Source organism: Cinclus cinclus, chromosome 3 (genome assembly GCF_963662255.1).
Source record: "Cinclus cinclus chromosome 3, bCinCin1.1, whole genome shotgun sequence".
In the NCBI taxonomy this organism is placed as follows: domain Eukaryota; kingdom Metazoa; phylum Chordata; class Aves; order Passeriformes; family Cinclidae; genus Cinclus; species Cinclus cinclus.
This window is the reverse complement of record NC_085048.1, coordinates 90,644,527-90,668,514: the sequence shown is the minus strand read 5'-3', so window position 1 is coordinate 90,668,514 and position 23,988 is coordinate 90,644,527. Positions and strand designations below refer to the sequence as shown.

The 23,988-nt window shown below is 47.7% G+C and overlaps 1 protein-coding gene across 2 annotated transcripts in view; it reads right to left on the bottom strand.

The window, feature by feature from the left end:
* Positions 1-23,268, bottom strand: part of VASH2 (vasohibin 2) — a 33,968-nt gene extending 10,700 nt beyond the window's left edge. Inside the window, exons 1-4 of one of the 2 annotated variants that reach the window (XM_062489293.1) lie at positions 22,963-23,268; positions 17,803-17,891; positions 15,390-15,446; positions 6,836-6,910 (exon numbers count right to left, since the gene is read on the bottom strand). In XM_062489293.1, the coding sequence (XP_062345277.1) occupies positions 6,836-6,910; positions 15,390-15,446; positions 17,803-17,891; positions 22,963-23,268 (527 nt within the window). The remainder of the gene's footprint in view (positions 1-6,835; positions 6,911-15,389; positions 15,447-17,802; positions 17,892-22,962) is intronic. The other variant, XM_062489294.1, reaches the window with a different exon arrangement.
* Positions 23,269-23,988: the final 720 nt, after the last annotated feature.

Here is a 23,988-nt window from a genome sequence, read left to right as displayed (position 1 = left end):
CCTGGGATGCTGACCCCTGCCTGCACCCCACATTTCACCTCTTCATTCTATAGGGGTGCATGAAAAGCATCCAGTGGCTCTCATCTCTCTCTAAACTATTTTCTCAGAAGGATATTTCACCCAATGTTTGTTGAATTTCACTAATTCAAACATCTGGCATCTGAGTAAATGCAGAAACCAACTAATAAGAGGTTAATGAACTGCCCAGAATCAGAGGCCAAGAGCAAGGAGTTTCACAAACAAGCAAACTAACTAAAAAGGCAAGAAAAACACATTGGGAAAGAACTTTCAGAACAGCCACAGGGAAGCTTTTCAGTTCCACGTCAAACATGTTTAGCCGCATTCAGTGCTAGATGTCATCAGCTTTAACAGCCTGGAATAAAAGTGTTAGAGGGCAAAGGAACAGACAACACTGTGGGCTCAGCTCACAGTGCACTTCACTAGCTGTATGACCATGAATCTGGAAGACTGTGCACATCAGAGCACAGACCTCCATACCACATACATCTGTCACCCAGCCAAGGCCACGTGCACCCACCTTCTGCCCCACTGCCATCAAGCACAGACACCCTGCAGTGACTGTCAAAGCCCACCCCAACATCACCTATGCAGAACAGAAACAGCTCCATTACTTAGGTGGTCTCACTGGATCACTTCTGCCTTAGGACTAGCTTCCCCAAGAAAAATACCTCCACCCCACCATCAGTAGCTGATTTATAATTAAAGATTATAAATACACTGCAAGGGCAGAATGGGCACCATTATGTCAACTGGAAAATTCAGCACACACTCACCTCATTTAAAAGGTCACCTTGCTTCAACCCTTAAAAGGTGCATCGTGTGTACATTAAAGTCACGTTACAATAATTTGTGTCCTACAGACCAATTCTTGCAAAAGCCCATTGTATTTATCATTCAGTGCAACTGAAAAAGCACTGTCTTTTATTAACACCTATGAAGCTTTCAAACATCGCCACTATTTTTCCCCCTCATTATGAAAGGGTTTTCACTCTGCTCCCCAAGTACCTTTCTGTTAAGTCCATACAAAGCTTTGGTGGCCACCTGCCACACATACACACTTCTGCCAGGAGGGCTCAGAGAAGTTGCAATTTAATCTCATTAAATACTTAGTAGGAGTAAAAGAATCTTTTGAGGGCAGAAATTACCCACTATCAAATAACCCAGCAACAACCGCTGTGGAAATTAACCTCTAGGTACAGGTTGCTTCTGCTGAGGCACTGGTTAATTAGAGTCCCCACCCGAGATGAAATACACAGCAAATGGGCTGCAAAGGCACCTCAGATCTTCCCCTCTGTCCATGCATCATTATTATAGCTTTTCCTTTCTGCTCTGCCCAATGAGAGCTGTATTGTGGCAAACAAAAGGCAAGCACACAGCAATGCTGCAGCTGCAATCACACTTCTGAGCTGGGACTGTAACTGCAGGAAGGAGAGTCAGAGAGTGAATTACATGTCACAGTAGAGAAGCAGTGCAAAGCAGGAGAGGGCAAAAGCAGCTGCAGCAAAGCTCAGTAGCCTCCTAATCCTGGGTCTTCATGACAATCAAGATGATGGAGCCAGGCTCTTCTCAGTGGTGCCAACCAACAGGACAAGAGGCAACAGCCAGAAACTGAAGCACAAAAAGCTCACAGGTCAGGCACAAAAGAATCCTAGCTAATTGGTAAAATCAGCCCAGAGTCCAATCACTAGAGGGTTTCTGCAGGGCTCCATCCTCAGCCCTCTCTTCAACATCTTCATTAACAATGTGGACACAGAACTCAAAGGAATAAGTAAGTTTGGGGACAGCACCAAACTGAGAAGAGTTGTTGATTCCTTCAAGGGCAGAGAGGCACTGCAGAGAGACATCAACAAATTGGAGGGATGGGCAACCACCAACGACAAAAAGTTTAACAAGAGCAAGTGCTGGAATCTATACCTGAAAAGGGGCAGTGCTTCATGTCTTAAGAGCCCAGCAAGGGTGTTTTTGCTGAAGTCTGGTCAAGATGAGGATGGAAAACTACAGGGTGTCTGGTCCTTCCCTCTCCTGCCACTCCTATGGGTTAGGGCCATGAGCAAGGACCACTGAGCAGCAGTGAGCAGGAGGGATGGCAACAGGCTTGGGGAGCAAGGAAGCAGCTCTAGTTACACCAGCAATGCTGAAGCTGCTAGCACACAGCAGCATGTGGAGCAGGAGGAAAATAAATCTCGTGCTTCAAAACCATCAAAGGCTTCAGTAAAACCAGAAGAGTTGTTTTTCCAAGCAACTGCTCAGAAGGCCCCCAACCATCAGCAAGAAACACTCAGAGAGGTTTCCAGCTGGAGTCAGACAGCATTTCCCATGGGCTTGGGATTGCTTACTGTGAGGCAGAGTGCTACTGAGCCCACATCTGGATGTTGTGTATATAGGGGGCCCTGAGTTCCCCCTGGCAGCTCCAGGGTCCATGTAGGAAAGGTTCAAGCAGCTGGTTCAGCTTCCCAAAGCGGGACTGCCAGGGTGACATACCTTGGATTGAGAAACCTACTCTCCAGTGCCCAGCTACACAGTGAGAGGTGATTAAAGATTAGACCATGACAATGTAAGCAATTATAAGCTCTCTCCCAGCTCTTCACAGCCACCACAGGGGCTGTGGATATTCAGCACAATCTTCCTTTCCCATATTTCAGTTAGCAAGTGGGTCAAGCTGTAGACAAGCATGCAGGAGGCAAAGAGGAGCACCACACAGACAACAACACCCTGCAATCACAGCAAGAAAAGCCCCCAATTACTGAAAACATTCATTCCCAGCCCAGAGATGTTCCTGCGGGCTTGGAGGAGATGAATGGACCCAGGCCTCCAGTAGTGATAAACATCATCCACTGATTGCATCCAGAGAAAGAACACTGCAGAAGCTACTGAATAATTTCTCACTCCTGAGACACTTTTGCTCTTCTCTTCCTTGTCTAATGATATTATTGGCCAGGGGCTCTAATACCCTGCACGGGTCCAAACGTTACCTCACATGAACTGGGAGAAGGATGCTGAAGGCAACGGGAGTGATTTATGCTCAGCCAACACGGACGTGCTCCGCAAGACTCCCCGAGGAGGGATGCAGTGTGCAGCTTCCCTCTCCCCCTCTGATATTTTGCTCTCCACGTTTTAATAAAGTGAATGCAGTACAGATAAAATTCCCTTGGCACTTTCTGGTTTACTATTCCCTTTCATGAGCTCAAATCAATTGGATCTTTGCTCAGAAAGAGTGGGCTGAATGCATCATTACTCAGCTGATTTACAACTGAACTGGGAAATGCCCTGGGGAAGACAGCAGGAGGAGGAATGCTTCTGGTTAGGCACTGACAAGCAGATCATGTAAGCAGAGAGAGATGAAGCCAGTTCAGACAGCTACACAGAGAAAAGGAGCTGTGCAGACTGCTGCAAAATAATACTGGAAGATCTGTTTGAGCTTTCAGTCCTCTCAGAGCAGCTGCTTCCTTGCTGTGTGCAGACAGGGTAGCTCAGTACTTTACCTCACTGCCCTATAAAAAAACGCTTCAATATAAAGTGCATAGGCAATTATGCAAAACTTAATTCTGCACTAAGAGGGATTATAGAAGCATTTTATAAGAAGTCAGACAGTAAAAGGCAGTTGCAGAAGCCAGCGAGCAGCTCAATTAAAGTGACATCTCGCAAAGCCGCTCTGCGTGAGCTGAGCCAGCCTTTGAAGGAAGCCTCACACCGAGGGACTGCTGGAGTTGGCTCTGCTTTTTACACTATCCAAGCAACACTCAAGGCCTGCCAGCACACAGGTTACAGCAGTACCTTATCTCCAGATACATGGAATGGAACCAGAGGTTAACACATGCACAGGGCTGCTCAGCTCAGGCCTGTGTGAAGGCACTGGCTGGAAACTCAGGAGGGGGTAAGCACCCGTCCTTGGAACGCTGCTGGCCTCACTGTGTCTGCATCGAAAAGGCAACGCTGAAGACCAGAATCTCATGGCTGACAGAAAACATCAAGCTTCCTCACGTGTCACGCCAAAGATGCCTCCCAAAACCCTTCATGCTGCACACACATCACAGCACTACAAGGTTCCACATGGGCACGGCTCCACACCAGCCACTTCCCAGACAGACAAATTCAGGTGGCCCATCCACTCCCCACTGCTACACTCTTTGTGTACCCACACCTCAAGCAAAATACCTGAGGTTTATAGCGCAGGAATCCTGTAAACTTAAATGCATCTCTTATCAGACCACCAGCCAGCAGACAGTTCCTGCTCTCAGACAGACTTCCAAGACAGGAAGCAGAAATCCTAGAAAGACAAGCCTGTCACATACTCTCCACTGGCTAAACCTTCTCAATTAAAAAGAAAAAGTTTGCCCTAAGTTTGTTTTTTTTTTTTTAATTAGTATCTAGAGACAGAAAAACATGTCTCAACTCTGAAGAAACTTCAAATGACAACAAAGAGTATAAAATATATCTTTGGACTACTTTTCTTCCTTCACGTCTCAAAAAACACTCCAAAACCACCAAACTGAAGCCACAAGTCAGGTTTGAGGCAAGCAAAAAAAAACCAGCAACAACACTTCTAGGTTACTGTGTTTATTTGCAGGCCACTAATCACCCTTAGCTCCTGTGGTAAGTGGAATAACCAGTTCACTGCTAGAAATACAGCACTGCAAGCCACACTGACACTGCAGAGTAGCATCAACTCCACCTGGGGATTATTTTCCCCATTCCTTTCATCCTCAAATAGTTTGGGATGCAACCCTGACACAAAGGCAAGCATAACAGATCTACTGACATCACTTCAAGGGAAATCAGTTAGTGTAAACTATTAGGGCTTCAGGAAAGGTTTCAATACTGTAACTCCTAGTTTCTCCTGGACAAAATATCCAGCATACAGCTAGAGAAATACGTAACACGATGGATGTCACGGGTCAGACATGAAGGGTTACAGCAAATGGGATTACATCAGGCTGGCAACCACTCACTAGTGGGTCCCACAGGGCTCCATTTTAAGGCTGGTTCAACATCTTCACAAATTACTTGGATGCAAGACTCAAAGGTATGGTTACTAAGTTTGCTGATGACACAAAAATTGGGAGGAGCTGCTGGCTCCCTCAAGGGCAGAGAGGCCCTGCAGACAGACCTTGACAAACTGGAAAGCTGGGTGACCACCAAGCTATGAAGCTGAACAAGGGAAGTGCCAAATTCTGCACCTGGGACAGGGCACACCAAGCAGTGTGGATAGACTGGGGAACGAGAGGCTGGAGAGAAACACTAGAGAGAGAGAACAGGAGCCAGCAGTGCCCTGGCAGCCAGGAGGGCCAACCCTGTCCTGGGGTGCATCAGGCACAGCATCTCCAGCTGGGTAAGGGAGGGCATTGTCCCACTCTGCTCAGCACTGGGGCGGCCTCACCTCGAGTGATGGGGGCAGTTCTGGGTGCTGCAATGTCAAAAGGATGTAAATCTATTAGAGAGTATTCAAAGGAGGGCAATGAAAATGGTGCTTGAGGAGAAGCCATACAAGGAGTGGCTGAGGTCACCTGGCTTGGTCTGCTTGGAGGAGACAGAGGGGAGACCTCACTGCAGTCTACAGCTTCTTCATGAGGGGAAGAGGAGGGGCAGGCACTGATCTCTGCTCTGTGGTGACAATGGCAGGACTGAAGAAATGGCCTGAAGCTGTGTCAGGAAGGTTTAGGCTGGCTGTTAGAAAAGGTTTCTTCACCTAGAGGATGGCTGGGCACTGGAACAGCTCCCCAGGGCAGTGGTCACAGCACCAAGCCTGACAGAGCCCAAGAAGCATTTGGACAACACAGGGCCTGAACTTCAATGGTTCTTGTGGGTTCCTTCCAACTCAGGATATTCTATGATTTCTCCTTCTGGAAGGGTTTTGAAGGGGGTTGGAGTCTCTTGTTGACATCAAGCCCCCAGGATGCTGATCCCTCCAGAGCCTGTCAGCGTTCCCAGGAGAAACCCTGTCAGCCAGAGCCACCTGTCAGACTGCAGTCCGAGGCCTATCCCTGGCACACATTGCTCAGCCCTTCCCATTCCCACCCCCCAGCAGCCATCAGTTCTCACAGGCATTACCTGCCAGGCTCTGCCAGCTCCTTCTCCCACGGGAGGGGGCAGCAGCAGCCAGCAAAACGCTGCAGACACATCCCACGAGATGATTTGCTTCGGGGCTTATTCTTAGTCGGGATTTGTTTGAAATGAAACTTGATCGTTTCTGACAAGATGTGTCTGGCAACCTGTTCCTGCAGTCCTGCCTTCCCTCCTCCAGTGTTTCAGGATGGTGCAGGTTGATTTATCAGTGACAGCACCAGAGGGCGGAGAAGCAAATCAGTGCCTAAATGACTGAAGAGTGAGTGGGAAGCAAGCATTGGGTTAAGGGGAAGCTCAAATGTTTAACTGCAATACACATGTTCCTGCACAAAGCACAGCTGTGGGTTCAGAGACAGAAGCTAACAAAACTTGGCCATGTAAACGTCAGACAAACAGAACAGAACCCATGCTCCTCAGGTGTTAGCAAGCTCCAACAAGAACCAACAGAGAAATTCTAACAAAAAAAAAAAAAGGATTGCGTAGACAGGTATACTTATCTGGGCACTTCGGGTTACATCCTGACATATAGATTACTAGGACAGGAGGCAAAGTCTGCATGGCCAAACCACAACACTTGTGACCTGGCACACAGCATCCCAACTCCTACCTACAAGCCCAAGTAATTCAGCAACTTGGTGATGAATACCAGGGCAGCTCCCAAGCTGCTGGCACTTACCTTTGGCTGCAAACGTCTCAAACATCATCCATGAGGAGCAAGGTATTAAACAGAGCTGCAGCAGAAAAAGGATACATCCCCAGGATAACTGCTTCAAGGCATTTGATAGGTAAGGACTCCCTGGTCATTTCTTTTGCTGTCTCCATTAACCTAGAACAGAAACAGAAGAGTTTTCAGTCCTTCCCCAGCTAGAGCAATTGACAGGAATCAAAAGGTCCTCTCATACACCAAGAGCCAGGCATCTCCAGTTCTTATCTCAGCAACAGCTGGTGAACTTGATTCTCCCCTTCAGTGACTTGTCAGAGTCCTGTTAACTTCTGGAGGATGACTGAGGGGAAAGAAAATAAAGAGGAATATATATATATATATTTGGCATCCTAGTGCCTTCCAGCCTCTGAAGGTGGATGGAAGGAATGTAGTCCTCTCCACCTCTCACAGCAACTCCCTGAGCATCACTTCAGACTGCAATACAAAGCCCTGCTGAACTGAACAAGCTGGCAACCATGCAAATCCCAGAGTTTAGCTTATTTTCAAAATAACCCTGGCTCTCCTCTGGAGGAAAAACAAAAAAAAAAAAAACAAACCAGGAGAGAGAGGATGGTTACATGGCTCCCTAAAAGCTACAAAAACCTCCATAATCCCATAGCTACAGGTGCAGACCAGAATTTATGGCCTTTTTATCAAAGCCTGCTCTGCAGAAAGCTCTATCAACACAGACACTTCATACGCCTGCAAACTGAGTTATTGTCTTGCTGCTGCTCCACATCTCCTGTGGACAGGAAAAGTGGCAAAATCCACACAATTTCCTGAAGGCGTGCAGGAAACTATGTATGCCCAGGATTTTTCAAGCTCCTGAAGTTTAGTCACAATCTAGACACTGTCTCTGGAGTACAATTATTTGACAAGGTACAACACTGTGACAAGCAACAAGCAACCTCAGGTCAGCTGAGAAAGCTGTTGTGGCAGACTGACACTGCACTATTAACCTAGTAGGTAACCTCTCCCCTTCCACAAACAGGAAGTTTGACAGGAAGTTCCTGGACAGTTTGAAAAAAAATACTGGAAGTAGCCTAAAAAAGGCCAGAAGAGTCACATCCAATGCCACACCAAAAAAACCACCCTCCCAAAAAAGTGCAGCTGAAAACTAAGCCAAAGGATAACTTTCATTTTGCAGTTTTCTCTATCCATAGCCTTTTTCTGGGAAGAGCTTTGTAAACAGATCCCTACTCTAAGGACATACAACATTAAATGACAAAAATATTTGTAATAGAGGAGATTATGAAAACATCCATTTGGAACCATCAGAATCTGTTTACCCCACTTTCTGATTCACCCACCCCATGCATTTTAAACCTTGTGTTGAATGCAAGTGACAACAGAGCTTCCACTGTTATTACAGCCTGTCACAGGCATTTCATGTCCCATTTATCCAAGTTCGAAATTACCTTTTCATTTGTAAACAACCACCCCTTACACTCTGCCTGCAGTACAGAAGACTAGAGTTCACCTGCCTCCTCCACACTCACAATCAGCCACAGAACCCCAGAGAACTGCTGGAAGCGCAGAGCAGCCCCAGGGAGGGCACACAATGGGACTCCTTCATCCCCCACAGAGCCTCCCTGCTGGCCACCACAGTGGCCACTGCAAAGCCCCGTCTGTCTCGGAAGTGTTATGTGCAGATGAGGCATGGGAGGTATCCATAAACAAGATAATTCATTGAATTTCTTATCTTCTAACTACATGGGAGTTACATTAAAAAAAAAAAAAAAAAAAAGCTGATTATGAATGCGCATCCCGAGTTGTAAAACCACTTCTCTGCAAGCCATTTGGTGTGACCTATGCCTGGTTTAACACAGTCAGAGGGGCAGGGCCAGCATCTCCTCCTCAGGCACAAACAGCAACCTGCAGCTGGATGCAGGAGCTGCAGCAGGACCTGGCAGCTCAGAGATGCCAATGGAGCAGGGCAGTGAGGAGGGTCTGTGCGAGGGGAGCATCGCTCAGGAGGCACCCCTGGCTGTCAGCAAACCAGCATCCACCTGCACCGGTGGGGCAGGCTGTGCCCTCACACACACCCTCCCTGGAATCCTGGAGAGTACTCTGCTAATAGTTTGCCTTCTCTCCACACTTACAGCATGGAGCTCAGGGTTTATGTGCATGACCCAGTTCAAGAGCCACTGAGAGTTTTTCTTCCAATTTTAACAAGCTTGAGTCAAAGCATGGACTTCAACACTGTGTTTGTATAGGAGGGAGAGTCCCTGGAGAATCCCCAAGCCACTGCTCTGCTCAAGGCAGCACAAGCCAAATGTAAATCATTCCTCACAGATTATTTTTCAGTCTACTTTCAGTCGGCTTCAGAAAGCCTGGGAACCCACCAGCTAATCTATCCTATACTTAACCTTGCATATAAGAAGGTCCCCTCATGTTTGAACTAAATCCTTCCCTTTTTACAAATTAAATCAGGAGCTACTTCTGCTCTCCACAGATTCATCATCTCTCCACTTGCTACAGACATTTGTATATGCAAAAGACTGTAATATACCCTCTCCTCTGTAAAAATGAGAAAGACACCAATTTTTATTTAATTCTTCCTTCACTCCCCCTGAAAGCTTCTCCCTTAGGTTATGATTTTAAGACAATGTTTGCTTCTTTCAATTTTGGAATCCCTTCAACCAACTCACTTCTCACAGTCCTTTGGCTAAGTCCACAACAGTACAAACAGACCAATTTCCTTTTGAATCCATCTTTCAGTATATATTTGCAACCAAGCCAGTGTGCTATTGGCTCTTCCCTGTTGGCCCACACTGAATCAGGTTCTGGTGGTTTTCTGGGGGTTTTATTTTGTTGGTGTTTTTGGTGGGTTGGTTGAGAGGGTTTTTTTTTTTTTTTTTTTTTTAGAGGTAGAGATTTTTTGGCTGGGCTTTTTTGGTGAATTTTGTTTGTTTGAATTTTATGTTTTTAAGCTCAGATTGTTTGCAGAACTAACTAACCTTTTACTCTCCACAGCTGGCTATTCCCAAACCCTCCTATGCATTCACCCTCACTAAATTATTTCCTGTTTGTTCCAGCCCAAGAGATCATTCTGAATATTCCAATTTCACTTTTCACCTTGTCCAGCCTGGACTGCAAAGCATCCATTAGCAAACAATTAATCTTATTCGTACCATTAAGGAAAAAGTGAGCTGGGACAGACACTGCACACCTCAACTGAGAATCTCTGCTAGGCAAGACTGGTAGAGTGCCACTTTCTGCGTGTTGCTTTTCACCAAGTTGCATCCTTACATTAAATAGTTTTATTTAGACTCAAGGTCCCTGCCTTATCTGCAGAGATAAGATGTGGCCTTATCAGAAGCCGCACTAAAACAAGGAGTCATTACATCCACATCTTCTCCCTTGTTGACAAAAGCTCTTACACGCTCCTAGAAGGAAATTCTCAGAAATCAACTGTGCCCAACAATATTAATGTTGCCTTTCCCGTCCCCTGAACTGTAGATAAACTCAAAGTTCCTAGACTTATCTTTTCCCTTATTCTTTTTAAAGGCTGCTATCTTTGCCTTCCCCAGCACCTACCCTCCCCACATTCCCTAAGACAAATATTAATGCTTGAAGGCTGCTTGTCAGTTCTCTGAAGGATCTATGGCAAATGACAGAGCATTCAGCTCATTTGAAAACAGCTCATTACAGGTGCTCTTAGATTTGTCCTTTCCCTCTTTTCCCTCACTCCTAAATTCTTATCACACTGAATCAGACATTAATAGTGACCAGAATGTCTGCAGTTAAACTTGTGAAAAGAGATTTAAGGAACGTGGAAAAGAATTTAAAAACAGCATCAAGCATTTCAGTTCCCTGTCTTAGCAGGGTTTGCTTCTGAGATTTTCTTTAAATCTTGACGGCTACCTGTGAAGCGTCCATATACATAGCTATTCTTTACAGTCCTATATCAAACAGCTGGAAACTAGCCCACAGTCACCCTCTCCCCACACTCCAGTGAGCACTGGGGGCAGCCCATCTCTTCCAGGAACTCAGGGGAGACTGCTACAGTCAGAGACAGACAAGCACCTTGCAGCTCTCCTGTTTGTGGCATTTACACCACTCTGACGTCTGCCAGGCACATCTCTATTCCAGACCACAGTGAACACTTCTGCCTCCAACAAATGCAGCCAACAGGAACAGGCTGCTTGCTCTTCCCTCAAGACCTAGTCCTTGGCAGATAGTGACATTTACTTGTTAACTGATTCAAATTTCTTTCAGTGTTTTCAGGAGCCCACCAGGACTTTCTTCCTGCGGTAAGAGAGGTCCTGAAAGGAGTTCACTTTGCCTCTTTAGGATATCTTCCGTTTAAAATGGCAGTGTCTAAAGAAAGTTCCTAGGAACCATTAATTCCTTTTGCTCCCAGATTTTTCACTTGGGGCACCCAATTTCATATACAGGTTAGAAAATAATCTTTAAACCTTTCAGCATGCCCAAAACTGGAGGATCTCACCAGCTGGCACTGATCACACTGGAGTCCCTTCAGGGATAACCATGCTTAGGAGAGGCTCCCCATTACTTTCACCCCAAAGATTCCTACAAGACTCAATGAATTTTTTATTAGTGAGATCCTCCAGCACATTTTTCCACAAAATTGCCCTTGCACAGACCCATGTATTTTGCATGAGGCCCATAAAATCTCCCTCTCCTAAGTTTTTCTAAGGCTCCTGACCATTTCATTCATGATAATGAAGCCAAGAGAGAAGTGAAAGGTACCAGCAGAAGCAAAAGGAGATAAGACAGCAGAGCAGATAGAGATCTTGTGAATCTTCTCAAAAACAGTGTTTTAACAGCACAAGCATTTCCACCACATGCTGAACACCACACCATATCTTTAACATTCCCCCTTTGTGCGAGAGAGAAGCAGATGTTCAAATGCCTTCTGCAGTCTATTGTCTGGAAATGGTATGAGCCCATTTTTCTTCACAGCCTCATCAGTGTTCCTTAATAACATGGTGTGTGGAAACAGTATTATTTCCTGTCTCCCCTTCCCTGTTATTTGGCTGCATCGCTGCCACATGACAGCTCCTATCGCGCTCCTTTACTGCGATCGATTACACATTCTATCTGCAGCCACTGAATGCCTCTCCCTCCTCACAGAGCAGCTTCTGGGCTCTAATTTCTCCAAGACCACAGAACCTATCCAAACATCAGTTTCTGCTTCAGTTGTAGGTCCCCCTGTCCAGCTGGCACTTAACTGGAGGCAACAGTACAATACTGCACCTCCCCAGATCTTCTGTGGAGGACAAAGATATTTGTTTCTCGTTGTGCCTCACACTTGCATCCTAGAACAGAAGCTTACAGTGGGCTTATCTCTCCTTGTAAACCCAGTAGTAACAACTTGTTGACATTGAATTCACAGTTACAGATATTACTAGATATCCAGACATACACTTTCTTCCTAAAGCTCTTACATGATCTAAGCCTGGAAGTTTTTAAAAGAATGGTTACGTTAGTCAAAGTACAAATTTTTATCAGACTGGTTGTACCAACAAAAGTCTAATATAGGTTTAGCCAGCATAATCCTGCATGGGAAAAGGAAAACCAGTCCTACTCATGTGTGAAACATTCATATCACATGCATACACCATGGACCAGCAGAGCTGAACTTCACAGGGTGCCCTTTAACTATTTAGTTCAAAAAGGTACATCATGAAGCCTGTGAAGTGCACTGTCCCAGGATACCTGTATTAGCAAAGCACTCCTACAGGGGATGTAGCTACACCCATAAATTTAGATTTTGTGCAAATACAGCCAACTCAGAAGAGGTGAGACCCAGGCACATTTTCAGACATAGTTTGCCAGTACAACAAGAACAGCACACAAAGCTTACGGGTTCACAGCTCTGCCACCCCAACTCGCACAGCTACGCCAACAGAAATCTAGCATTTCCAAAAGTGCTATCTGTAGTCTAGACAAATCCACGTGGTGTCTGTCACTCTAAAAGTTAAGTTGATAATAAGAGTGACTTTTTCTTAAAAGGACTGTAAGTACTGAGTTACAGGAAGACTATATCCCTTAATGAGTTCCTAGAGATAATTTACGCTCTTCTCCCCATGCTCAGCCACACATTTTTATTTTCTCATACATCACACTGATGCTGGCAGTAAATCTCTACAATATCTAGTCCTCCCTCCATAATAGAAAAAGCTCATTAATATGCCCCAGCTGCTTTAGGACGCTTTCACATGAATTTATGAATATTCAATTTCCATCTAGTACTCAGCTTCTTTGTGTCCAGCCACTGCTGTCTCGAAGAGAGGCTGCCAAAGTTCTTGTAACACTTTCATTAGCTTTGAGCCCTTACATTATAGAATCAGCAATATGTTTAGTGTCAGTAAAGCTCTGGGAACAGCCTCATTTTTCAAGAGCCAGTGGCAATTGGAGGCAAATGCTGTATTGCAGCAAGCGAGGCCTTCCACACCACAGAAACTGCTCAGAGCAGCTCCTGTCACTTCAGCACAAGACACCTGTCATTGCCATGCTGGGAGCAGATTTCTTGCAAAGTAGAATACACCTCTCAGGAAAGAAAAAAATCAGAGGTGTAGCTCATTTTTCAGCTTTGATGAAAACTGGCCTGCACACCAGATAAAGGGAAGCTTCTGAGCACAACTCAACATTACAGGGCAATCAACACATTATTCACACAGTATCACCAAAGCTGGGGTTGGAAGGGACCTCTGAACACCATCTGCCCAACCCTCCTGCTAAAGCAGGTTCATTTAGAGCAGGTTGCACAGGTAGGTTTTGAATATCTCCACAGAAGAAGACTCCCAACCTCTATGGGCAGCCTCTTCCAGGGCTCTTCCAGTCAGCCTTAAAGTAAAATTTTTTTTCCTCATACTTAGATGGAACTTCCCGTTTCTGCCCACTGCTCCTCATCCTGTCACTGGGCACCACTGAAAATAGTCTGATCCCATCCTCCTGACTTGGCCAAGTAAATGTTAAAAGAGTCGTCATCTAAACCAGAAACTGTAAGTTTCATTAAAACTGGAATTTTGGTTTCATGAAAATGACAGGAACTTCAGATAGCCTTGCACAGGTTCTCCTTCTCAAAATTGGAGAAACCAAGACCAGGAAAGTGTTAGAGCCCTACAGCAGTACAACAGGATCTGGGCAGCAACACCTGCTCCTGACAGCTCCACTCTTTCCAGCACTCCCATCCACCCAATCCAGGAGCAGAGCAGCACAGGTCTTAGGACTTTACACTGTTTAAGTCCAGCACACACCATGTTCAGGCAACTGTGCCTGGAAAGCTGGCAGCCCCTGAGGGGTTGGACCATTTCCAGGGCACCATTCTTAACTCCACGGAAGTCCTGCCATCCCGTTCCAATAAGTCCCAAGCAGCAACTTGGGAGAGGAGTCAAACACTCGCCCCCAAGCAAACACTAAGGCAGATAAACAGAGGAAGTGGCTCCATTTGGGAGATGATTCAAAGCCACAGGCACATCTCCAGCTGCAAGTTCTGTATCTGTTCCCTTCTAGGAAAGAGCATCATCCTTGTGAGCTGGGCTTTTATCCAGCCCAGGAAGACAATGACCTTTTAAGTGGTAAGTGCTTAGCATAATTCATTTTCATCCTTCACTTCCTTTGAAAAAAGTAATGGTACAAATTTAAAAATGAGTGAGCAGCTTGAAAATTGGTTTAAGCTTCTGTAAACCCATGTATCATTCAAGGCACAAGATTTGTTTTAAACTAGTTCCACCAGAGCAGTGAACATTAGATAAAGGCGGTGAGAAATACTGCTGTCAGCAAGATGAAAACCTGAAGCACAAAGCTGAGATGGGAACTGGAATTTTAGAGTGAGGGACCATTAGTATAATGACAGATAGCCAGGAGGAGCTAGAGACAGACCAGTCTGTGGAGTAATTATATTCTGCTTATCTAAATTTCACCCTAAAATAAAAAGCATAATGTTGTCAACACCCTTCCTGCCCTAACCTGCCCACTTGTTAGGTTCTGTTAAAGAGCTGCCTTAAGTATGATGCAGATCTAACATGCAAGAGACCCCAGTTCTGTGCTGCCAGGCTCCCTGAGCACATGTTCATATTTGCACATCACAAGTCATCACCAACCAGCACAAGTCCACCCCATGGATGGAACAGCAAGATGAGCAGCAAGGCAGAAGCATGGACAAGACTTCAAGAGTCCATGACGAGCCTCCAGGGAAAACTACTGTCCCCAGGATGTCAAAACTCCTGCTGTATTTTGCACTGCTAATCTCTTCCTACTACCCTCAAAGGGCATTTCAGCACAACCAGAATATCAGGACTTGCTCAGTTTTCAGAAAAACAGCCCAGCCCTCCCAGCCCAACACCAATAAGCAAGGTCTTTTCCCACCCCTGTGCATGCAGCTCTGGCCAAGCAGTTCCCATGCAGCTGCTGAGCAAGAGCAGCCCTTCCACTTGTTGGTCTCAATGGTCCATTTGCCACCCAGCAGCAAGCTGGGACACTCCTCACAAAGGCAGCAACAGAGGCAGCTTTGGCCCCACCAGAGATGCTGCGGCATGAAGGAGACAGCCCTCCCATGCCATGGTGCTGCAGTGCTTAAATGCCAGGTGATCAGGGACAAGGGCACTAGACCAGTTCCAGTGACACTTACCCACTTAGAGGTCTCGTTTTTCTGATCTCGAAGAACTGCGTTCCTGTGTGATTGTATCTGCATTTCATCTGTTAAAGGAAAGTAACTTGAACAGTCAAGCAATAAAATAACACTGCTCAAAAGGTGAATTCCAGTTCTGACCTCCTGTTGAAACACAAAATGGGCAGTAAAAGCCATTGACTCTCAGAAACGAAACACTCGGCATGTGAAATAAAGCAAAAACTTTTCACTTGTCTTTTTTATGACCTATTAGCAGCACTAGGTGCAGAGTCAGGTATTAAGGTTGACCACCTAAAGTGACACGCAAATTCGGCATTTGAAGGTTATAAATTCCCTTTTCCACTAGGTCCCACTCACTACTAGATTGCAAGTTTGAAAAGGTCTCCCACTTGGGCAAGAGAAAGCTTTCACAGCCTACCCAAACCAATCAATATAATCCATGGTTCTGAAAAAGCTTACTTTCTTTAGAAGTCTTTCAACCCCATCAGCCACATGGCTCACCTATGAACTGTCAACCAAAACCACTGCAGGTGCATACATTCACACTTAGAAAATATAAATCATTCTCTAAAAAGTACAATGCTCTTGAAATGAAAACAACCAGATATGTGCAAATCAGGGTCATTAGCTAACACTAATAAGTAGAAAAGTTCATCACAAATTATGCCAGCAGACAGTCAACCACATCTCAGCACCACTTGCCTAGAAGCACAGGCTGCCACGTGGCAGCATCACCAAAAGCAGCCTCTTCCCTGCTCCTTGAGCACTGCCATTCAAGCAGCAACACAATAAATCAGACCAGGAAAACAATCCGCTCAGTAAAAACAAAACCAAAACAAAAAACCCCAATAGTTTTGTAAAAAAAAAAAAAAAAAATTTAAAAAAAAATCATACTGCCCTTACTCATGCTGGGTTACTTTTCCAGTTGAATTTTTTTCCTAACCTAGTACCAAATTCTATTCCCATCAGAATGTTCATGCCAGTAAAACTGGTGATACCAAGGCAGATACCAGGGCATAAGCAGGTGACCCCATGGAAGCAGAGTTGCTTGCAAGGCATAAATAGCACAGCTGCTGGATGTATAACCATAGCCTAAATAAAAACTCCAGCTCTCACCAGGATGCTCTGAACTGACTTCAACTGAGAGTTCAGAGTTCTCCACAAACAAGGCTTTACTTCCCCCTCCTCCCTTCAAAACCTAATTCATGAGGCCCTTTCAGGGTGCTCTGCACAAAGCATACATCCTCTTTCAGCCCTCAAGGAAGCCCAGACACTGCTCCCCAGCCCACTTTGAAGTTTGTGTGAACACAGACCCAAACCCTGTGCCTAAGTCCTGTTCCTGCTACGTAGCAGAATGCAGGATCTCGAAACCACTATGGGATGAGATGGGGGATAATGTAATTTTTCGAGCTCTGTATGACATGGTATCCTCTGTGGCACAAGCCCAGCAAGCCACAAGCCTCTTGTCCCAGCCAAGTGGCTGCCACAAAGAAGAGAAATGCCCCATCCCCCTGCAGAGCAGGCAGATCCCAGCCTCCCTCCCCACAGCAGCTGCTGCAGCTCCTGGCCCTTGATCCCAACCACCACTCCCCACCAAGCTAATCGTGCCTATTTTTTTATGTTCTTCCAGCTGCCACCCTTATCCTTTCTTAATCCTTTACACTCATTCCTCATCCCCACAGTTTCCCCAAATACACATACACAAAAAGGCAGAGTATAAGAAAAAAGGGAAACACAAGAGCAGCATCTGGGCCAGCAACCTCCTCTGAAATGATCTGTCAACAATGGAAAGCCAGGAATTGGGCATGGGGCAGTGACAGAGAGGCTAGACAGATGTGCAGACAGATCCCTGATGAGTCCCCCAAACAGGGTGGGACACCTGGAAAGGAGATTCCTTTGGTCAGTTCCTGCATCACAGGCAAGCCTGCCCACCTTGGGCTCAGGACAGTTGCTTATGCCCCTCACCCCAGTGACAAGCACTCCCTGCAGGCTGAGCACTCAGGGAATCCTCAGGGAACACACAGGGGCCGCCTGTAGGGCTCCCCAGGCAGATGGAGAAAGGATTTGCCATAACACTGGCTCTCTTAGTTGCTTTATGACAAGATGCCATATTATTTCTCCAGGCTTCATGATCTGATCATAATATCCTCATAAATCAACTTCAAGATAAGCACTTCTATTCCCACCAACGTCACTTCAGTTAAATTTTTCGGTATAAGTTAATTACATCTCCCAGAGGATTGCTATGACAAGCTCAGTCGTGCTGGTGCTATCACATGTCTCTGGAGGCATCCCTTTACCCAAAGATGATCCCCAGCCCTTGCAACCAGGTAAAGCTTCAGTAAAGCTCTGTTAATTCACACCAGGCACAAGTCAGCCTTCTTTCTGGAGACCACACGCTCAAGAAGGATACTGCAGCAGCTTCATGTAGGTCTGTATTGCCTGGAGCCATTCTGGGATTGACATGGAGAGCTTGTAGTTTGGCACCGGAGGCACTGAGGGCTGGACACAAGAAAAAAGATAAAAAGGTTAAGACACCCACGGGTCCTGCAGAGCAGATAAGTGATTTACTTGAGCAGCAGCATGTGCTTAGTGCAACACAGCACAGCAGCACATATGGCTTAAACCCCACGTGAACCCAAGCATCAGGCAAAGTCATCCTGCTGACCACAGGGACTCCCCAGCAGCAGAGCCAGCCCCATCCTTGCACAGAGAGGCTGTGGGAGGCTGATCATCAGGGCCACCAGCATCCCTCAAACACCACCCTATGCAGACAGGCAGCCCAGCACAGAAAGCCTGTGTTTCCCATTTTCTTCCCCCCCCCACCAGCACAGGGCAGTTGGGTTGAACAGAGTCCCAGTACTGACTCTGCTGTTCTCCCTCCCCCAGGAGGCCATTTCAAGTCTAATTTTTGTCCTCCTTTACCACAGGAGACAGATAAAAGGAGACAAGGATCCCGGGCTTCATAATTTCCCATCTGCCATGTATCTGCAGCACGCTTGCTGGGGAGGGAGAGCACAGTACCTAGAAGACCACCTGGGGCCCAAATATTTAATGACATTAAGACACTTAAAGACATAGACTGGCAACATAATGGGATTTTTCCAAAATCTTGTAAGACATCTGCTTGTGCCTAAGCATTTTAAGAAGGCAGGCCCTCAATCCATGTTGAATCCCCACAGCTATTTGGTTCCTGAGCCTGAAGCCAGGCAGGAAAGGGGCACAGCTCGGTTCCAAGTCCACCTATTGCAAGGGTGAGACTGCAAAATATGGGGACAGCAGATATTAATGGACAGCATGGCTAAAAGGAATTTAGCACAATTCTTACAAACACAGTGGAGGAAGCAGTTTATTTGAATATTAATGTCAATTCAAATTCAGGAACCAGCAATTTGGGCAGCTGTGACAAGGTGCAGAGAAAAGCATCTGTGGGCCCACATCATCATAACCATAGTTTAAAGCTCATATAGTGACCTATCACTGTCCTTAATACACTTCAAGTCAGCAATTACTGACTTGATAAGAACAGCAAGTTCAGGCGGTATGGGGCCATCTCTGCCACACAAACTTTCTTCTCCAGTCCCCACCTCCATTAAGATTGTGTGTTTGCTTTCAGAGAATGAGCACCAGTAATCCCAAGATGAAAAAAATCCAGCATTTACTACAGGCAGCAAGTTACTGCAGTCAAATAGTAAATACACCTTGGAGGAGGTGGGGGGAAAAAAACCACCAAAACAGACTCCTACACTACTGGCACACAGAAACATACTGTAAGTGGCAAGCAGATGGCAAGGCTTCCAGCTCGCCCCCACCATCCCAGTGCTTCACGGGCACGCCTTGCACACATGGGCAGTGGGAGTCATGAGCAAGACTCATTAATGCTTCTTAATCATGATTTTTCATGCCCAAGCTCTTCATTGGAGACATTTTTTTGGTTCCACAGGTTCCTTTCTCACCCAGCCCCTTTGGGCTGGATGAATTAGTTACCTGTCCCTTCCAGCACAAGGGCAGACCTGGACTCAACACACCAGATAAGGTTCAAGTTTCAGAAGCAGCAGCAAGGCATTATGCAAGGGACAAAGGGAATTACGGCACGGCTGTCACACCTTCCCGGGGTGACCATTTCTGCCCCAATATACTCAGTCCTTGGCTTCAAAGATACAGAAGCTCTAGGTGCATGCATTGCACTTACACAGCACAATGAGGCAATGGGAGCCCTGGCCAGCAAGAGACCTGGATGCCGCAGAGGTGGGGATTTCATCCTTTTCCCAGCCCTCAGCCTGCTGCAAGCCCCAGGACAGCATCCCATAGGGATAGCACCAGTGTGAACAGACACAGCCCTTCCTGAAACCCACAGTGGCTATCCTCACCAGAGGGAACAGGTTCAGACCTCCAGGTGAGGCGTTCCCCATCTCCAAGGTAGGTGATCATACTAACCAAGGAGGATTGTGTCACATACCAGAGCACAGCTTAGAAAAGAGAACCAGAGTTTTCTCACTGGCAAGAACATATTCCAGTTACCTCAGCAGGTCTGCTGAGCCAGGAGGCCCAAGCCTCTCCAGACCTCAGGCAAGGAGGAACATCCATAAGCCTGACCCACACAGGGCAGCACTGCTCTCCTCACTCCAGTGCAGAGCAGGCACACCATGCTGGCAGTGGAGAGCCACACACCACTCCCACTTCTTCCAAACATTTTTCCCTCCCTGATTCCTGCCCCAGCTGCAGGATTGATCCTGGGCACCCACCCAGCATGGAGCAGAAGCCAGGGCTGCACAATACAACAAGTGAAGGAAAGCACAGCTTTGTTGTGATTGAGGATGCAGCCCTCCAGCTCCTGGTATGCATCCACAGCAGCAAGTAGCAGGCAAGGGTTTGTAGCAGGAGGTCATGGATGGCAAGAGGAAATGCAGACACAGCACTACAGACCATGAATTTGTAAAGTAAGTGAAATTCAGAGACGAGTCAGACGGAAAGCCTTGACTTTTTATCAGTCTTTCCAAGGAATAGCAGCTCCAGACAGAGGAACCACTGCAGTGCAAGACCACGTGGCAGAGCTGGAGACTCATCCCATGGCTGGAAATGCTGTAGTCTCAGCTCACCACAGACACCCTGTGTGAAACTCATTTTGCCCAATTTCACTGTCTAACTTACTGACCAGAAAGTCATTTTCCACTAGCTTCCCCCTGCAAGCACATTGTTACTCAGCACGGATGAAGCTGACGGGCAAGAGTCCTCAAGGCTGCTGAGAGGTTTAATTTATTACAATTTCCAAGTATTTCCAAGATCACAAAACAGGTAAAGGATTGCACAGCCCTTCCAAACTGTAAGCCTGCACTATTCCCAGAGCTCAAGCCAAGAGTCAGAGTTGGAGACCCCACAGGTTCCAAAACTACCCTTGCAGACAAGCCAGCTTTTTGTAAGAACTCTGCCTCCAGAGAGATGAAGCCCTGCACCTCTGCAGTTTGCATTTGTTCTAGTAAGGACAACCTCACCAACACAGTCAGAAGCTACTTACCACCCTGCATGTATGATTGCTGAGACTAATGCCAAGATGATTAGAGCAATCAAGCGGAGCTTCTTGGAGAGGGGATGAAAACTCTCTCCCATCACTAAGGATTAAGAAGAGATCAGATGCAGAAATGGAGCAGTTGCACACGCCACTCACTCAGCCTGAACCAACTATCAACGCAAGCAGATTACAAATTATTTTCTCACAGGCACAAGTTTCTCTCATCACTCCCAAACAGCAGGACCTGGTCTTTTGCAGGGTGACACATACCCAGCAGCACAAGCCAATTAAGAAAATTTGTACTACCGTTTAAGGAACAAGTCTCCACACATATTCCCATTCTGACCCAGAAATTACCATCACAACTTTGGTAATCCGCTACTACTTTGTGGCTAAAAAAACCCTTGGTCCTGACCTTAATTTGCTCACTTGAGGTGTGCTGGCCCTAATAAGGACCAGGTAGTCCTCAAAGTCCTCTGTGACCCCAAAGGTCCCACACTTAGCCAGAAAGAGCTGCTTAGTCACAGAGAACATCAGGTCCTCCTGCCCCTGAAGAAATCACTGTAACAGGGATTTTGCTTCTGGGCAGTGCTAGAGTACAACTCCTACAGCACTGGGCACTGATCATCAACATCCAGTGATTTGGACAGGCAGATTTCAAACATTTTTTATTCTGCCCAGCTTACGCACATGCAACAGAGAGTCAGCCCAGAGCTGTGGCGCTGAGGAAGAATTCTCTGGGACATTCCCACAGGAATACAGTGTGCAGGCCAGCACACTGGAGCCACTGACATGCTTCTCACCAGATGCTTTGTCAGTCAACACAGATGTCACCAGTAAAAGTTACACGCTCCGGAGCTGGGAAATAAAGGATGAAAGTCAAGTCTAGCGTGTGCTTTGCCATCTCTTAACACCAAGTGGCCTTGCAGGCCATCTAGACTGGCATAAGATGGTCAGGCTGCTGAAACAAGTTCTGCCCACTCCCTGCTCCTTCATTTCCACGTCAAGTACTCGTGTAAGTACAAGATGAACCACACCAAGGAACCACAAACTCAGCATAATCTGATCATTCTTTAGCTGGATGTGCACCCCCATCCAAACAAAGGGTGGTTCTAGCACAAGGAAAGCAGAGTGGAAAGAGATTGTCCCTTTTGCACCTGTACTGGACTAAACACTGTAGAAGAGAGATGAAAGGCCTTTTCAGTCCACATCTTATTTGACAAGCACCTTCTCAATATAGCCCTATGCAATAAGCTTTCAACTACTCTGTACACAGAGTTTCCTTTCTGCACCATTTAAAGAAAAGGTATAAGGTTCATGTCAGTACCACTGACAGCTTAAATCATAAAAACAGCAGCCCAACCATCTCACCCCAGCACGCGGAGGGGTATGAATCAACCCAGATTTCAGTGGTCAGCTCACATTAATGCTGCTTGATCCGAGGAGTGAATCAAGCTCAAAGTCTGCCAAAGCAGAGAGCGTTAAAGACATTGTGGTCTGTAATGCAGCACAGTGTCAAGAAGCCTTGGAACAACAGCAGACATGAACATTTTACTTGCTGGCTGGAGGAAAAAGGCTTGGGTGAGGCACAGCTGTTTGGGGCTTGTACTGAGAAATGTACCAGACAAAAGCGTTTGGAATCTTTCCACATACTGGAAATGAAATGTCTGACTTTTAAATCCCTCGTTACATTTGAAGAACGACACTGTGCTTAACAAAACGCCTGCGTTCCAAAAGGAAGAGAAAAACCTGCTTTAAACTGCACGAAGTGCTTCACTCAGTACTTCACCTTAATATTTCTTTCAACTCTCGTTTTCTGCTTTTTTCTCCACAAGCTAAAAGGAATAATTTTCTTCCTGCTTGTTCCCCAGGACACCAACTGCAGCTCCTAAGCATCCCGTTCTGGTCGCTTTCGGACAGCGGGTGCCCCATCCTTCTCCCCAGTGCCCCGAGAGCATCCTCCGGGCTGCGGTATCACACCCCCCCACCGGCCGGACCGCCGACCTCGGGCTCCGTGTCACCCGCTCCTCCCGCACGAGGGGACACAGGGGGGCTTCGCCTTACCCGAGCCAGGCGGGCGGCGCTCCGGATGGCCGCCGCCACGGCACCGCCGTCGGGGTGCACCCGCTCCACGTGCCCCCACATCCGCTCCCAGGTCTGCCCGTCCATGGGGAAGCCGCTCTTGTTCACCAGGAAGAGCGAGCCGCCGTCCCGCTGCTGCTCCTGCTCCTCCTCCTCCGAGCCCCCGCCGCTCCCGCCGCCGCCGCCCGCCGCCCGCGGCTGGGCGCTCCGCGACCGGCCCCCCTCCTTGCCGGCCGCCGCACGCCGGCTGCTCCCGCGGCCGCCGCCGCCGCCCGCCGCGCCCGTCATGGCCCCGCGGCCATGCCCGAGCCCGGGACCGCTGCCGGGATGTGCCCCGCGGCCTCTCCGCCGCCCGGCCGCTGTGTCTGTATATCTGTGTGCGCCTGTGACCCTGTGACGGGCAGGGGCGCTCGCTCGCTCGCTAGCGGCTCCGGCCCGCTCGCTCCGGGTGCCCCGTCCCGACCCCGCTACCGGCCGCGCAGGGGGCGCGCCCCGCGCCGCGCGCCATGCCGCGCGTTACCGCGCGACCGGCCGCCCGCCCGCCCGCGGCGCGCCCCCATTGGCCGCCGCAACAAAGAGGGGCGGGGCCAGCGGGGCGGGGCGGGCCGCCACTGGCGGAGACGCCGCCGGGAGGCGCCCCCTGCCGGAGAGCCCGAGACACCACAACCGGGCGGCGCAGTTCGAGCGCTTTCGTCCGCAGCCGAACCGAGCCGAACCGAGCGGAGCCGTGCCCAGCCCAACCCTGCCCTGCCCTGCCCTGCCCAGCCCAGCCGTGCCCAGCAGAGCCCGGCCCTTCCGTGCCGAGGCGATCCCCTCAAGCCGAGGCCAGCCCGAGCCCAGCCGTGCGTCTCGGTTCTCGCTGCGTGACGGACGCCGGAGGATGAAACTTCTCATTGGAGAGAGCCCGGTTCCGTTCTTCCCAGCAGAGGTGGAAGATGCCCTGTTGAGCACTCAGCGTTGCGCGGTGGCAGTGAGATGCCGGCCTGAAGGCAGCAGGCGCTTGTGAGG